Genomic DNA, 15,751 nt, shown 5'->3' with positions numbered 1-15,751 from the left:
CAGTGGTTTTCAGTTGAAATATTTAGAGTTGTGCAGCCATCACCATGATCAATTTTGGAACATTTTCATCACATCATAAAGAAACTTGTACCCGTTACCAGTCACTCTTCATTTTCTCCCAGTGTCCCCAGCTCTAAAGATTTCCCTATTCTGGATATTTCACATAAATGGAGTCATATAATATGTAGTCTTTTGTTTCTGGCTTTTTTCACTTAGTGTAATGTTTTCAAAGTTCATTCATTTTGTAACGTATCAGTACTTCATTCCTTTTTATCGGCAAATAATAATCCATTGTATGGATATGCCACATTTTATTTATTGATCAGTTGATGAACATTTGGCTTCTTTCCACTTTTTTGACTATTATGAATAATGCTGATATAACCATTCATGTACAGGTTTTTGCGTGGATATACAGCATACAGATTTCTAGTTGAAATTCATTTACCATTAAAGAATAACGTTAAGCATTTTTGCCTACTAGATTTCAAGGTCCTTGAGAACATACACTAAGCTTTATTTATCTTTATATTTAGTGTAGTGCTTCATAGAAGCATACCTTTAATAAATAATTTTTTGAACTTGAATTATTAAATTATTCTATTTCTTATTCATAACAATTTGAGACTGAGGTGTTGTATGGGAAATTTTATAACGTTGTTACTAACTGATATATCCAAAAAATATATTGAATATATTATGTTCATTTATTGTTTTTAATCATATATCTTAGCATAAAAATATAAACATTATATTTCATGACATTAATTTTTTATAGGAAGTGAACCTGCCCCTTATAAAAAAGCAAGATGAGCCCTTTCTTGACAATTCTGGAAATACTCAACTATCTAAAGAAGAGAACGTAACTGCTGATTTTTCAGCAGATATGTCAGTAGAACTTCCTGAAAATCACAGTCAGAATATTATGGTAAATAGTCATACTTTATGTATTTCATTTGTACATAGAAATAATTTAACTTTGCTGTTTTTCTTTTGAAAAAACCATATTGTTGAAACAGTGGTAAATGGGATCATTAGATAACATTTAAAGTATGGTCATTTTCCAATAAAATGCCCAAGTGGGTCCCTCACGCAGTGGTCTTCAGTGTTAAAGCCCTGGGTGTCTCACTCACTGGGGAGTTTGCAGACACGCAGAAGCAGTCATGACTTCTGAGCTGTGGAGATGGAGTTGATATCTTCTTCAGATTGCTTCTGACTAGTATTCAGAAATTGTCCAGCTTTAGGCTAGCCCCTGCCCTGTGTCTTGCTTCCTTTCTGTAAAATGGAGGGAAATAAAATCTTTATTTCTTGCTTTGTTGGGTAATTCAGAGGATGACTTTAGATTATAGATAAGAATATGGAAAAGAAACGACAACAAAAAAAATCATACACGTGTAAGGTGTAACACCTATGATTTTGGAAGTGTGCCTCCTTCAGAATGGTAACTTATATAGTTTTAAAGAAAGTAATTTTTAACTGGCTTTGGCCAGTTGCCATGATGGAGTGCCCATGTTTTCCCACCGTGAAAAGACATAATCATAGAAGATCTTGAAAAATCTGAATTTGTGCAATATGCTTTTAGAATAGAAGAATATAGAATATTTTTCTCATACATTTAAAATATGATCTGATTAAAAACAACTTTAAGAATGTGTCTGTCATGTAAAGCTGTAGCATATCAACCTGTAGCATATTGAGAGATTATTAATGGGAAAAGGCTTAATTTTGTGGAAATTTGATTCTGATGTTTCACAACTACTATTGCTAATAGCTGTATTTAATTAAATTGTATACAAGTTTTAGAAATGTGTTTATAGAGTCAATACCCTAATTTTCTAAGCTCTAATCTTCTTATCTGTAAAATGGAGATAATAGTAACTGATAGGGATGATATTATCCTTAAGAAAATTTTTGTGAACAAATCTTTTAAGTTTTAAAGTGGTATATGCTTAGATAACTAATGAGAACATACTGTGTAGCACAAGGAACTCTACACTTAATGCACTGTGGTAACCTAAATGGGAAGGAAATCCAAAAAAGAGGGGATATATGTATATATATAACTGATTCATTTTGCTGTACAGCAGAAACTAACACAACATTGTAAAGCAACTATACTCCGATAAAAATTAATAAAAAAATAATAAAGCTATATATGCTATCATAAAGTACTGTTTTCATTGTCCAAACAGTAGATCTTAAATCATTAAAATATGTTGACTTAGCACTTGTTTTTATTTTTTTATTTGTTTTGACATGATAGTTTAGTATGCATTTTAACTAAACTTTATAAAGATAATATTAAAACATTGAGTTTAAAAAACAGCCATTGTTTTTGAGATTTTCATTGTTCAATTAATTCACTATAGGGATATAACTTTTTTAAATTGAAAATTATAATGTAAATGGTACCATTTTCATAGTGATAATTTTGAATGTTGTAGGCTGGGGAAGAACATGAAAAAGAAAACGAAGAATTTACAGGGACACTGAAAGTGGCTGAAGAGGTTGAAAAACTGATTGGACAAGTGAAAATCTGGGAGGCGGAAACCACATCTGTTTTGGATCTTCTGAGACAACAAGGTGATGTAGATACCTCAGTGGAAGAATCTTTGCAGGTATGAGTGGAAAAAGTATTTAAAAGACAGCTTTTATGGTTGTAGGCTTATGTATTAAGATAAAAAGTTTTAAAGGAAACAGTAATAAGACTACTGTTAGAATTTTCTTTGTTGGGGTTTTAAAAAAATGGCGTGGAATCTCAACCCTGGCTCATTTGCTGTGATTTTGCTTGAAGACAGAGGATAGATTTGAAGACTAATAATACCTTAGGATTTTAAATTCTTGAACTAATTTTCCCAGCTACAGGATGGAGATTAAAATATTCTCTTGTATCAGAGGGCAATGAGATGAGTAAGTGAGTTCAGTCTCCTATAGCTCAGTGCAGTGCGAATGTAAGAGATTATACAACCTGTGCTTTGAAAGATCAACCCCATATTAAGCTTTCCCTTCCTTAACTGATGCAGGGTGGGGATGAATGTTGTTAAAACTCTGTTCTGTCTTTATTCTCAGGCAGTGGACTCATTGAAAAGCAATGAGGCAACAGTGTATTTTAATATCGCTCAGTTCTCCCTGGAAAGGAGTTACAGTTGAGGTTTTACTGAGTTCCAGCTCAGCTATAAAATTTATAGAGCATGACATAAGTTACAACCAGATGGAAAGTTCTTGGGATAAAGGAACATTTGTATAATTCTTTTAAATCTACGTTTCTGAAAGGTGTATATGTAGAATTTTGTGTTTATAAGAGTAATACTTTTTATTGCTTTGAAATTATTATATAAACTTACCTGTGCCATCTGCCAGTGCTTTTCTAATTTTATTTTTGTATTTATTTATTTACTGTATCTGGAATTTATTGTAGTGAAATAAATGAGTAAGAAATGAGAAATTCAATATTTAAAAAATATTTCAAAGCTATAACAATGATCCCTGTTATAAACAGTGAAAACACAAACAAGCTGGAATATACTTCCATTAAAAAGAAATTAAGTAGATCTTTGTTGGATCAAGATATATTGTAAAGTAAGAAATGGAAGTTGCTGAGCAGTATTGGTGATGTGATCCTTTTAGTATTTTTAAAAACAGTTGCTTTTTTAAACTTTATGCATTTATATCTGTAGAAAAATATCTGTAAGCATATACAAATAGCTAACTCTGTGTATCTTGATCCTGCATTATGCCCAGCTCTTAGTACACTTCCTGGTACCTAGTAGATATAAAGTAAATATTTTTAAAATGAATGTGTGAATGATTGATTAAATGACAGTTAAGGGAAGGATGGGGAAGAAGAGGAACTTTTTCTTTATGTGCTGTATACCTCTCTACTCTTTGAGTTTTTTACAGGAGCTTTTGTTACTTTTATGATTCAAAATAGAAAAATTTGAAGTTACAAATGAACGTGCTAACTTTAGAACATTTAAATAATGTGTAAAAGTATAAAGAGGAGAATAAAAATCACCATAGTTCCACTGCTCTAAGATAAATAAGATCAACATTTACATAGTTGATATCACACAATATAATTTCTATTTTATCATACCCATGCCACCTCTGAGTTGTAATTAAAATTTTTTTGTTAATTTGATAACTGAAAAGTGGTAACTCATTATTTTAATTTGTACTTATTTGATTACATGTAAGATTGAACTGTCTTTCATATATTCATTAGTCATTTGTTTCTGGAATTATATCTGTTTTTGTATTTTCTGAATTATCTTTGGGATCTTAGTATTTTTCTTACTGAATTTATAAGCTCTCTGAATCAGGACCCATTTTCATTTGTGTGGCAAATATTTTTACCAAGTTGTTGACTTTTAAGTTGTTTATTTTATTTCACATAGAAAATTTTTGTACTTATTTAGTCATTTCTGTCTCTTATGCCTAAAAAGGCCCTCCGCACCCAGGGAGCAGATCCATTTTCATGGATAATTTCTTCTTTTCTAGCTTCATATTTTATATATAATTTTCTAATTCATCTGAAATTCATTTTTGGTATGTTGTATAAAGCATGGTTCTAAAAAGGTGTTTTCCAATAGCCATTTTCTCCAGTAACATTTATTGAACTCCTTCTGGCTGATTAGACTTACAACAATTTCTTTTTAAGGTTTATTACTACTCTCTCAACTTATTTTCTCTCTATTGGCATTGTATTTCTTCTAGTCTTTATTTTATTGAAGTGCTTAGTATATAAAAAAAAATCTATAAAAGACTGTTGCTCAGAATCTGATAATATTAATATAAAATTTCAAAATGAATGTTTAAAATAACATTTTTTAGACTATAAATTTGCCTCATTTTGGATTAATAGTTAACTTTTTATGATTTCCTGGTGAGATTGTTAGGGTTAATGTTTAACATAATCAGAATATTTATTTGAATATTTATATTTATAATATTTATAATTATTTAATATATAAATATAAGAATATTTATAATCAGAATATTTAAGTGATATTTAAGTGATCTCACTTTAATTTGTTTTAATAGCATCTTATTGCCAAAGGCTCTATGTATGAAGAGCTTTTGTCTAGAACTGAAGACACTTTACAAATGGATGTGCAAAATGTTTCAAGCCAGGAGTCTCTTGAGCATGTGATCACAGCTGGGCTTCAGGCAAAGATTCAAGAAGCTAAAGAGAAAGTCCAGGTCTCTCTTTAATATTCCCTATTTAGTGAATTTAGTCTTTAAAACTGAGTGGTCAGTGAGAGGGCAGGGAAGAGGGGAGGATTGCCTTGTAGTTTGGAAATGTTTTGTAAAATATGAATTTTGCCTTATATTTTATTTCTTTATTATTTAGAGCATGTTGGAAAAATCAATATAATAAATAGGATGTTCTTATGTCTAGTGGGAAAATATGAGTTGCTACTCAAAGAAAATATTTATTAACTTATGAGTTTTCTAAGAAGTTGGGCTAAGTGTTAAGTTGAGAATTTTTTGTCATCACAGATCAATACGGTAAAATTAATAGCAGTGTTGAAGAACTCAACTGATGTTTCCCCAGACCTGGATGTCAGGCTGAAGGTGGAAGACTCACAGAAGGAACTTGAATCATACATTACAAGGGCTGAACAATTACTTGGCCAAAGAGAGAGCCAGAGAGGACTAATTTCAAAATACAAGGTGCGGCTCTTTCAGCCATCAAATGTAGGACATTTATCATTAGTAGATATAAATCTACCTCATTTGAAATCAAGATGTTTCCATCACTGTAATTATAACAAAGTTATTATAACTTTAAAAAATTTCCAAGTTTTATACATTGTTCCCCAGAAACTCTTAAAAATAAAAATTGAAATGAAGATTTTTTTTAATTCACATTTTACTGTGTGAATGAACTCAGTGGTATAGTGTAAAAAGCACGGCTGACTTCTATGACATTGAGCAAGAATCTTAATTTCTCTGGCTTTTTTAATCAAATAAAATGGACATAATAATTCTAGTCCTATCCAGCTGCCAATAAATGAAAATAAGGTATGTGAAGAAACTTTGAGTGGTTAAAATTCCTCAAATGTAAAATAAAGCCTTTATTATTAAAATGCGTTGGTAAAAGCGACTTATGAACATAATGCTTATCAGCAGTTAAAGATCCAATGGTGTTTTGTATGGAGACAGTTTTAGGTTGACTTTTCATGGTCTGATAGGCAGCTTAAGATGTATCAAAATCAAGAGGTACAAACTACTGTGTATAAAATAAATAAGCTCCAAGGATATATTGTACAGCACAGAAAATATGGCTATTATTTTATAACTTTAAATGGAGCGTAATCCATAAAAGCATCAAATCATCATGTTGTACACCTGAAATTAATATAATATTGTAAATCAATTATACTTAAAAAAAAAAGATGTGTCCAAAGCCGACTCACTATTAACTAACACTGGAGGTACTTGGGGATATGAAATAAGAGTAAAACAAGGTCTCTACCCTTGGAGGTTGGACAGGTAGAGAAATATGTGTTCTTTCCTTCATTCATTTATTCAGCATTTAACAAGTTTATTGAACATTTAAAATGAGCTAGGCATTTTGGGGGAGATAGAGATGAAGTAAAATCCAGAACAGTAATAGACTAACAGACATAGAAAACAAACTATGGTTACCAAAGGGGATAGTGGTGGGGTATGGGGGGGAGATAAATTGGGAATTTGGGATTAACATATACACATTAAGTATATATAAAAATAGATAATCAACAAGGTCCTATTGTATAGCACAGGGAATTCTACTCAATATCTTGTAATAACCTATAATGGAAAAGAATCTGAAAAAGAATATATATGTATGTATATTACTTTGCTGTACACTTGAAACTAACACAGCATTGTAAATTTACTTCAATTAAAAAAAAATGATGAAGTAAATCAATACTGCCAGCGCTACTGTGCACAGTTTTTTCAGGAAAAGGAGCTCCTACAGGAGCCTCTCCATTCTCCTTGTGGTCTCCTTCTCTTGTCTGGGCTCAACCCTCTTCTGACTTTCTGGACTGTTAACCGTATTGGACCCTAATATCAGGTATTTCAGCATTGCTTTTCCCACAGTAATCTTATGCTGCTTGCACCTTGCCAGCCACCAGCTTTGACCAATTCCCACTGTCTTTTTTCCTCTCGTTTACACCCATATGCTGAGAGTGCTGAACTAAACTTAAGAGTCAGTTGTTCTTTTAAGTAATCACTAGGCTGAATTTCAAAAGGACAGATATGGTCAGCTGAGGAAAGAGGGAAGAAAAAGAAAAAGCAGAGGCCACAGGCCCCTCCTCTACCAGAGAGAGGAGTTACAGTGTCAGTTTTTGCACCATTTTCCTCTCCCTGACCATCTTCCTTTTGGAATCTGAGGCCAGGGATTTCCACCGTTTTGTCTCTGGCATTTAGTGAAGTAGATCCATTTTCACAGCAGAAGCAGAATCCCTGCCCTGCCAGATATTGCCCTGAGACCCCCTGGGACTCCTGGGACACATGGGTGGTAGGAGCCCCCTTCCTGCACACAGGGCTAGCATGTCTTCCCTGGCCGTAAATCTAGCAATCCTCACAGAGGCTTTGGAGGAGGTTCCTGGGGGCTCAGGTTGTACCTTTTCTGCAGGAGACCCATAATAAATATGTAATAAGTATATGAATGACTTCCTACCCTGCTTAATTGCCTTCTCGCCCAGAATTACTTTCATCTTCTTGTCTCTTATAGATTTTTCTGCCCTTTCACAGACCCCAGACTACTTTTGTTCTGTCATTTGATAGTTACCTAAGCCAGGTTTCTGTCCTTATGGAGTATTGCCAGGTAATATTCTATAAGAGTAGGTAAGTGTGAAGTAAGGGACGAACACATTCCTGGGAAGGCAGATCCCATCCCCATCTCCTGCTGCTCCTTCCCTGGGATGGGACTGCGATTATGGTTGGCCCTGGGCAAAACTTTGAAGTCCATGATAAGGGGATGTTGCCTCCTTGCAGTATAAAATGCTTATGTACAATATTAAATATTTGCTATCTTAACCCTACTATAAATTGTGTCTTATTGCAACACTGATCTCTAATACAAGCTGGTGTACTCTTAATATTGTATTACTTATGAAGTGTGGTCGTCTGCTCAATACTTAAGAATTTTAGAGGATACTTTGCCAGTGGCTCATAATAAGCCTTTCAGTAAGCCTTTTAAATATTTATCAAAGGGGTACCAAAAACCATGCTGCATATCTTAAGGAAGTCTTTATCCTGGCCTCAAATGTGTAACTACATTTGAATAATGAATATTTTGCAATTCTTTTCAAAAGAACTCAAGGGATACAAAAGGGAGATCAACCTCAATCTACCAAGAGAAGTCTCCCCTAAATCTTCCAATAGTCTTCATGGAGTCCTTTCCTGGTTCTACATGTTAAAGACTCTAAAATTCTACCTGTTAAATTAGCTTTGAGGACGTGGCAGTAGAATAAGACTTTCATGTTCTTGTCTGTGGCTTTATTTTTAGGAAGCACTACTAATTTTTAATACTAAAAGTCTGGCCAAGTATTTGAAAGCTGTTGAAGAATTGAAAAATAATGTAACTGAGGATGTAAAGCTGTCTTTGGAAGAAAAGAGTAGAGATATCTGTGCCAAGTGGGAGGTAAGAACATACATATGTGTCTGGAGCTTATGCTTATAGATCTGGCCCTGGACTTGTTTGTCATCAGAGTCATCTTTGGTGGTCCCTTGTCTGCCCCGTATCACGGAGGGCTGATCACTGTAGGCTGTGGTTCTCAGGCCTGGCATCAGGTGGCTTCTGTCTGTGTTCATCCAATGACAATAGTGTTTGGAGATTAAAGGGTGATTGGAAGGTGGAAAAGGGAGAGTCCAATGGCTTTCTTTCCCTTTCTCTCTTGCACAGTGCCTCTGGCAGCTGTGTCTCCCCCTGGCTGCAGGTTCCATGGATCCAGCTTCTGATGGGTGACCATTCTCCCTGGGCTCCGCTGAAGCCTCCAGCCTAGGGTGGTAGCAGCCTTCTGCCGATGCTAATCTCTGGATTACCTTACTGTCCCCTCTTTGGCTTTCATCTCTTATAATCGATTCCCTGCATTTAATTCCCTCTGCGTTAAATATTTAATGTTTTCTGGTTTCCTGGTTGGATCCTGACTAAGACAACTTATTGACACATATAAACATATAGAGTTTCATAGAAAATAGGTATAGGCTTTGGTGGCTGACAGACCTGGATCCAGCAGCTATGACCTTGGGCAAGTTGCTTAACTACTGGGAGCTTCAGTGACAAGATGGGAATAATTCCACCTACTTGGCAGGATTGTTGCAAAGATTTATATAAAGCACCTACCACAGAGATTGTGTTTAGTAAATGGTACTTAGTATTAAGTGTGTGCATGTGTGTGTGTGAATATATGGAGAGAGAGAGAGAATAAGGTAATATAATTGAATATCTACTGTTAAAGGCCTTCTTAAAACACATTTTAAAAAAATTTATTTATTTGTTTGTTTGTTTTATTTTTGGCCATGTTGGGTCTTCATTGTGGTGCACGGGCTTCTCATTGTCGTGGCTTCTCTTGTTGCAGAGCACGGGCTCCAGGCGCGTGGGCTTCAGTAGTTGTGGCACACGGGCTCAGTAGTTGTGGCCACAGGCTTAGTTGCTCTGTGGCACGTGGGATCCTCCCGGACCAGGGCTCGAACCCTTGTCCCCTGCATTGGCAGGCGGATTCCCAACCACTGCACCACCAGGGAAGCCCTAATACACATTTTAAAATAAACTTTTAGAACAATTTTAGATTTACAAAATTATTACAAAGGTAATACAGAGAGTTCCAATATACCCATGACCAGTTTCCCCTGTTATTAACATCTTACATTAATATGGTACCTTTGTCACAATTAAAGGACTAATATTGATAGATTATTAACTGAAGTTTATACTTTATTCATATTTCCACAGTTTTCCCCTAATGTCCTTTTACATCTGTTCTGGAATCCCATTCAGGATACACATTGTAGTTACTTGATATTTCTCCATAGGCTCAGATACGTGTTTTGTAATATTTTCTCCCAGTCTGCAGCTTGTCTTTTAATTCTAACAGTGTCTTTCACAGACAAAACACATTTTTAGTTATTAGAAAGAAAAAAATATGTTTCTGATATATTTTAAAACATCCTCCCCAAAGATACATGGGTGAATCAGAATTTCACATAAGCTGTATTTCTATCCTTTGTTACAACAAATATTTTTGTGTTTCTAATGGAAATCTTTTCAGTATATCCTATTATGGTTAATATGTGCCTTTGGTTTTTTTTGTTTTTCTTTTCTTGGCAGTCGCTTCATCATGAAGTGTCTTTGTATATTCAACAACTAACAATAGACATCGAAAAAGAAAAACTTAGTGACAATATTGCAAAACTCGAAAAACAAATAAATAAAGAAAAGAAACTAATTCGCAGAGGAAGGACCAAGGGTCTCATCAAGCAACATGAGGTAAAAACCTGTTTCCGTTCACATTTTGTTATCATCGTGGGGTTTATCTTAAATGGTTTTATATGCCCTTGGCTAGGGTTAAATCTGCTCTGAAAATTACTTCAGCCCTTTTGTCCCCTGGGGATCTTCCCTTCTGCAGTCCAAGCTCTAACTAGAGCCCGTGCTTCTTGTTTTTTGGAAGTGAGAAAAATTCAGAATTGAGTTAATATTTCTTCTTTATATATCTCAGTGGCCCCTGTCCTGAGACTCTGGTTACAAGATGTGTCACCTGCTATTGAAGTTCCCGTAGTTACTTTTGTAAGGACATGGTGTCCTCAGAAACACGGCTCTTGTGAAAGATACCAAATCAGGATATAAACCAGCCGGGGCAGATCTAATGGTCTCTTTTTGGTCCTCATCCTGTTTGATTTCTTCTGCATATTTGATAGTCCTGACCCCTCTTTTCATTTCTTTTAAACTTGCTACTGCTGTGGCTCTCTCAATACAAATCTCTCTTGCTTTTTCTTATTTTGTTATTTTGGAGGGAGGCCTTCATTTTAGTGCCCTTCACTAATTTTCCTTTTCTATTGTGTTACCCTGATGTCTTAGTTTTGGGGTCTCAGTTTTTGGCTAATTTCATGCTTGCTCCAGGTACTTGTATGCACTTGGGCGTTTTAACTGCCCTCTCTACAATGATAGCACCTATCATTATCTCCAGCCTCGTCCTTCCCCCTGACCTCCAGGTTGTGTTTCTAACCAAGAAGTAGATATCACCAGTGTTCCCCAGAGACCTCCACTTCAGCATGTCCAAAACCAACCAATAGTATCTCCTCTTGAACTTTTCTTCCTCTTATGTATCCTGGTTATGAAAGGCATTGCCATCTCAGAACTCCCTCCCCCATTCCCCTTTCCTTCTCACTCAGCCTTAGTGTAGTCGGTTGCCAGCTCCCATCTTCAGAAGAGCTGCTTCTTTTCCTTCCTTTCCACCAGTGTTGCCACTTCCCTTAACCTGGGGTCATTTTCTCGGTATGATGGTGGTTGCACTGTCTTCCAGCCCTATCACCAGAGTGATCCCTTTGAACCACAAATCTTATGTCACTGGTTCACCATTACTCCCGGGACATCTCCATACTCCTCAGAAGGCCACACAAGGCCCCTCATGTGTGGCCCCAGGACACGCCTTCATCACCCCTCCAGCCATGTCCTTTCAGAACTTCTGGAGCTTTTCTTCTCTCCGCTGCTCCTTTTGCTAGGCATGACCTTTCTCCCCTTTTACTGGGAAGGACTCGTACGTGTTCTTTCCACCTCTAGCTCAGATGGCTCCTCCATGTGAAGGAGGCTTTCTCTGGCTCCTTAAGGCAGATAGTGGCCCTGTCATAGCACTTGTCATGTGATATGCTCATTATTTATGTGACTACTGTTGGGGAGGAACAAATTTTCCTCTACCCCCCTTTTTTTTTTTTTTTTTTGCGGTACGCGGGCCTCTCACTGTTGTGGCCTCTCCCGTTGCGGAGCATAGGCTCCGGCCTATGTACAGGCTCAGCGGCCATGGCTCATGGGCCATGGCTCATGGGCCCAGCTGCTCCATGGCATGTGGGATCTTCCTGGACCAGGGCATGAACCCGTGTCCCCTGCATCGGCAGGCGGACTCTCAACCACTGCGCCACCAAGGAAGCCCTCTACTTTTAGTTTTTTAAGGAACCGCCATACTGTTCTCCATAGTGGCTGTATCAATTGAAGGTGTTTTTAAAGTCACACACATCTGTTAGTTTCTAATCCTCAAGGACTAATCATGTAAACTCATTTGAAACACATTCCCTGCTTTATTTCCTCAATCAGGCCTGCTTTTCGGAGGAAGGCAGCCTGTACCAGCTTGATCACCACATGGATGTCCTGCGGGAGCTGTGTGAAGAGCTGACTTCACAGAAGAGTCAACAAGAAGTGAGGAGAGCGCTCAAAGATTACGAACAGAAGATAGAAAGGCTTCGGAAATGTGCTTCCGAGATTCATATGACACTGCAACCCACTGTGGGAGGCACGTCGAAAAACAAGTTAGTGCCTCATAAGAATAGCTGCATGTCAGGGAGAAATGAGATAAACCCTCTCTCGAAATCAAATGACACTGAGTATTATTCATTCTCTTTTAGGCTTTGTTTTTCTCCCTGTATTTTAATACGCAATTTTGATTCCTTCCTAGGGGTACTGCAGACACATCTGAGAATGGAGGAAGGAATGCCCTCAGCGAGGTTCCATCTGCAAAATCAGACAGTCAGCCATCAGCTGAAAAGGTGTTAAATTTGGATAATGTATTTTAGAAGTAAACCCAATGAAAAAATCCAGTTGTACAAGAATCCACTTCTCATTGAGTGTTGCATTTAATTATCTGATTGTTTCCATCAGCTGAGAATTCCCACTTAAATAATGTAAGGAAGATTGCTTTTCAAAGAATTAGAATACAACAAACCAAAGCTATGGCAAGCATAACTTAATCTTCCTCTGAGGATACCAACAGTTCTTTCCAAAAGAGACCATTTTGAACCATTATGAATACACGCTGTCTGCGTGTTACTATTGAGAGCACAAGAGGCTGAGCTTAAACTGCACAGATGCTTCAGTGTCATTGAGATGAACTAGTTCATTTGTCATTTGTCTTTTTCTCATTATAATGTCTTTTAATTTCCTTGGGAATTGGATTTTCTAAATCCTTAAATTCTAGGAAAGTGGGGATTTGCTATATATCACAGCTCAAACTGCCTGTCAGAAGGGGTAGGGAAGGAACAAGGTGTATTTTTTTTCAGAGGTCTGTTCCTGCATGCTAGGATTCTGTCTGCCTTGGACCATGGCTATGTGGTCACAGGCAGAAACAGCACTTAGGGGCTGGGAGAACTCCTTTATCCTGCTGACAGACCAATTAGAAGGTGAGACTCAGTCTAATAAGTCTCCTCTGTCCTATGGAAAGACCTTTCTCTGAGCTGAGAAACTTTAAATAAATTGTATTATCTCCTGGTTTGGGGTATAAAGAATCAGTGATATCCCTTTGTATCACAAAATGTTTATCTTTTCCAGACAATTAAGTATATTGAATATAATATGTTTACTATTTTGCATATTTGCTTAGGCAATGGAATCGATTAAGGATTTTAGCCTGGAATCCAAGTTAAAGCCTCAACAGGAGGAAAGCGTTATGGAGAAATATGAAAAGGATCACAGTGCATCTATAAATAGTTTACTAGAGAGGTAAACTCTTTTTTAAAAAAATTATTTTTATTGACATACAGTTGATTTACAATGTTGTGTTAGCTTCAGGTGTACAACAAAGTGATTCAGTTATACGTACACACACACATATATATGTATATATATGATGTATGTTTGTATGTATATATCCCTTTTCAGATTCTATTCCCTTATAGATTATTACAAAATATTGAGTATAGTTCTCTGTGCTATACAGTAGGTCCTTGCTGGTTATCTGTTTTATGTATAGTATTGTGTATATGTTAAGGAGAGGTAAACTCGTTTAAACAACTAGAAAATCCAGCAAAAATCTTTCATCAGTGCAAATGTTATACTTTAATCAGTAAGTTTTTATTTTCCTTTAGTCATAATTTTTGCATGTGATCCAGTAACTTAAGCAGAAATTCTCTGGGATTTCCTCATGGACAATTGACAGTAATTAAAAAAAAATTATTTTAGTCTTATTTTTAAAATTAAGTAACATTGCATTTAATTTTTTTCCAGGTATGATACATACAGAGACAATCTTGAACTACACCTGCAAAACAACATTGTCAGGATAATCTCTGATTTCTCTAGTGACAAGGAAAGGAGTAGTGTTTGTCTACAGGATAAACTGACAGATCTACAGGTAAGTACTGAAAATATTACTAGAGGAGTTTTATCTTTTATTAGAAAATAATACCGCCGTAAGTATAGACTTCACCATTTTTGTTGCGGTCTCATATGCTAGATGTTTCTGAAGAACTCTCGGTCACCGGATTTCAGGAAGACACCCAAACCCAGGAAGGAGTTTGTTCGGGGTGCTAATTTATTGCTCATGCTCTAATTTGATATTCTATATATTGTGGCTTGCAGAAGTTTAGATTGTGTTTGGGATGGGGAGGAAGGCTTCAGATGAATTGGTTGAAACAATGTGTTTGAAGGCGATTTCAGCCAACACAGCTTCTGGTTTGCTCCAAAATTAACAATATGTGAAAAACCAGCGACTCTGAATTTTTGTTTCAGTCATCTATCATCTTAACCAAATTGTCACATTATCTGTCTGATGTTGGATAATAAGAAAGGGGGAGGTCGTGGAGGGAGTTTTCTCTGTACATGATGGATGATCTTGTGGAGAGCCGTCAGAGGGAGTACTGCATTTGACTCAGGAGCTGCAGAAAAAACAATCTAGTGATGGGCACACCAATCGTTAAGTTCTACAAATAAGCATCTTCTTTATTTTGAAGATAAGCTGTGCATTGCAGTGCAACACCCTCATATGCTTGGATGTGCATTAGAGTGAACCCTTACAGAAAGCCCATCAGGTGGAGAAAAGGTCAAGCGTGCTTCCTACAATGCCCTCTCATATTTTCTAGTTATCTTCCTTTCATGATGCCAGTTCCTGAGTCACACTCTACCAAATGGCTCTTCTCTGTTTTCCATCTGAATAAGCAAAATTCATGTGTTAGAATCTCTGTTGTTCAAGTAGTGGATGTAGCACGTTTTCATCACAATTAAGAAGCTGTCTTGAGACCTTACTCCTGTGACTGAATAATAAGTTAGTTAGAAAAACTATATGAATCCTTGGGGAAAGTGAAGAACAAATTTTACTGATGAGCACTCAGATTCTATAGCAGTGCCTTTTTTTAAAAAAAGAACCAAGATAAGGAGTTGGAATAGTATAGAATTTTAGATGTTTAACTATAGATCATAAGTTAATTTTACTCACTTCTCATTTGATAGAAATGATTTTGGTTCATTGCAATTTTAGTTTAAGGAGAAAAAAAAGACTAGAGAAAATACAATATCTAATAGAATATGTTCTTATATCTCTGTGTATCTTTCTGAATTGTAGTCTGTGTATCTAACTTCAGGGAAGGGCATTTGGATTCCTTTGAAAGCCATGTTGCTGATTCCCTTGATTTCATTCAGTGGATTCTCCGAGAGCACAGTTAATAGCATTGCTCTCTGAAGGATAGTTTACTTGTAAAATATCTTTTCAAATGTGTTTTCATGTGAAACTTTGTGTTTGTGCCCACAATTGTAAATGTCTCATTTTGTAGGAAC

At 36.1% G+C, this 15,751-nt stretch overlaps 1 protein-coding gene across 1 annotated transcript in view; it reads left to right on the top strand.

Annotated features, from left to right (window-relative positions):
• The window catches only part of SYNE2 (spectrin repeat containing nuclear envelope protein 2), a 329,548-nt gene that overhangs the window by 121,042 nt on the left and 192,755 nt on the right, over positions 1-15,751 (top strand). Inside the window, exons 19-28 of the mRNA XM_060141612.1 lie at positions 779-928; positions 2,445-2,618; positions 5,044-5,202; positions 5,503-5,676; positions 8,507-8,641; positions 10,328-10,486; positions 12,305-12,516; positions 12,663-12,753; positions 13,584-13,702; positions 14,207-14,333. Coding sequence (XP_059997595.1) covers positions 779-928; positions 2,445-2,618; positions 5,044-5,202; positions 5,503-5,676; positions 8,507-8,641; positions 10,328-10,486; positions 12,305-12,516; positions 12,663-12,753; positions 13,584-13,702; positions 14,207-14,333 — 1,500 coding nt within the window. The remainder of the gene's footprint in view (positions 1-778; positions 929-2,444; positions 2,619-5,043; positions 5,203-5,502; positions 5,677-8,506; positions 8,642-10,327; positions 10,487-12,304; positions 12,517-12,662; positions 12,754-13,583; positions 13,703-14,206; positions 14,334-15,751) is intronic.

Source organism: Lagenorhynchus albirostris, chromosome 1 (genome assembly GCF_949774975.1).
Source record: "Lagenorhynchus albirostris chromosome 1, mLagAlb1.1, whole genome shotgun sequence".
Classification (NCBI taxonomy): Eukaryota; Metazoa; Chordata; class Mammalia; order Artiodactyla; family Delphinidae; genus Lagenorhynchus; species Lagenorhynchus albirostris.
This window is presented reverse-complemented; position numbering and strand designations above follow the sequence as displayed.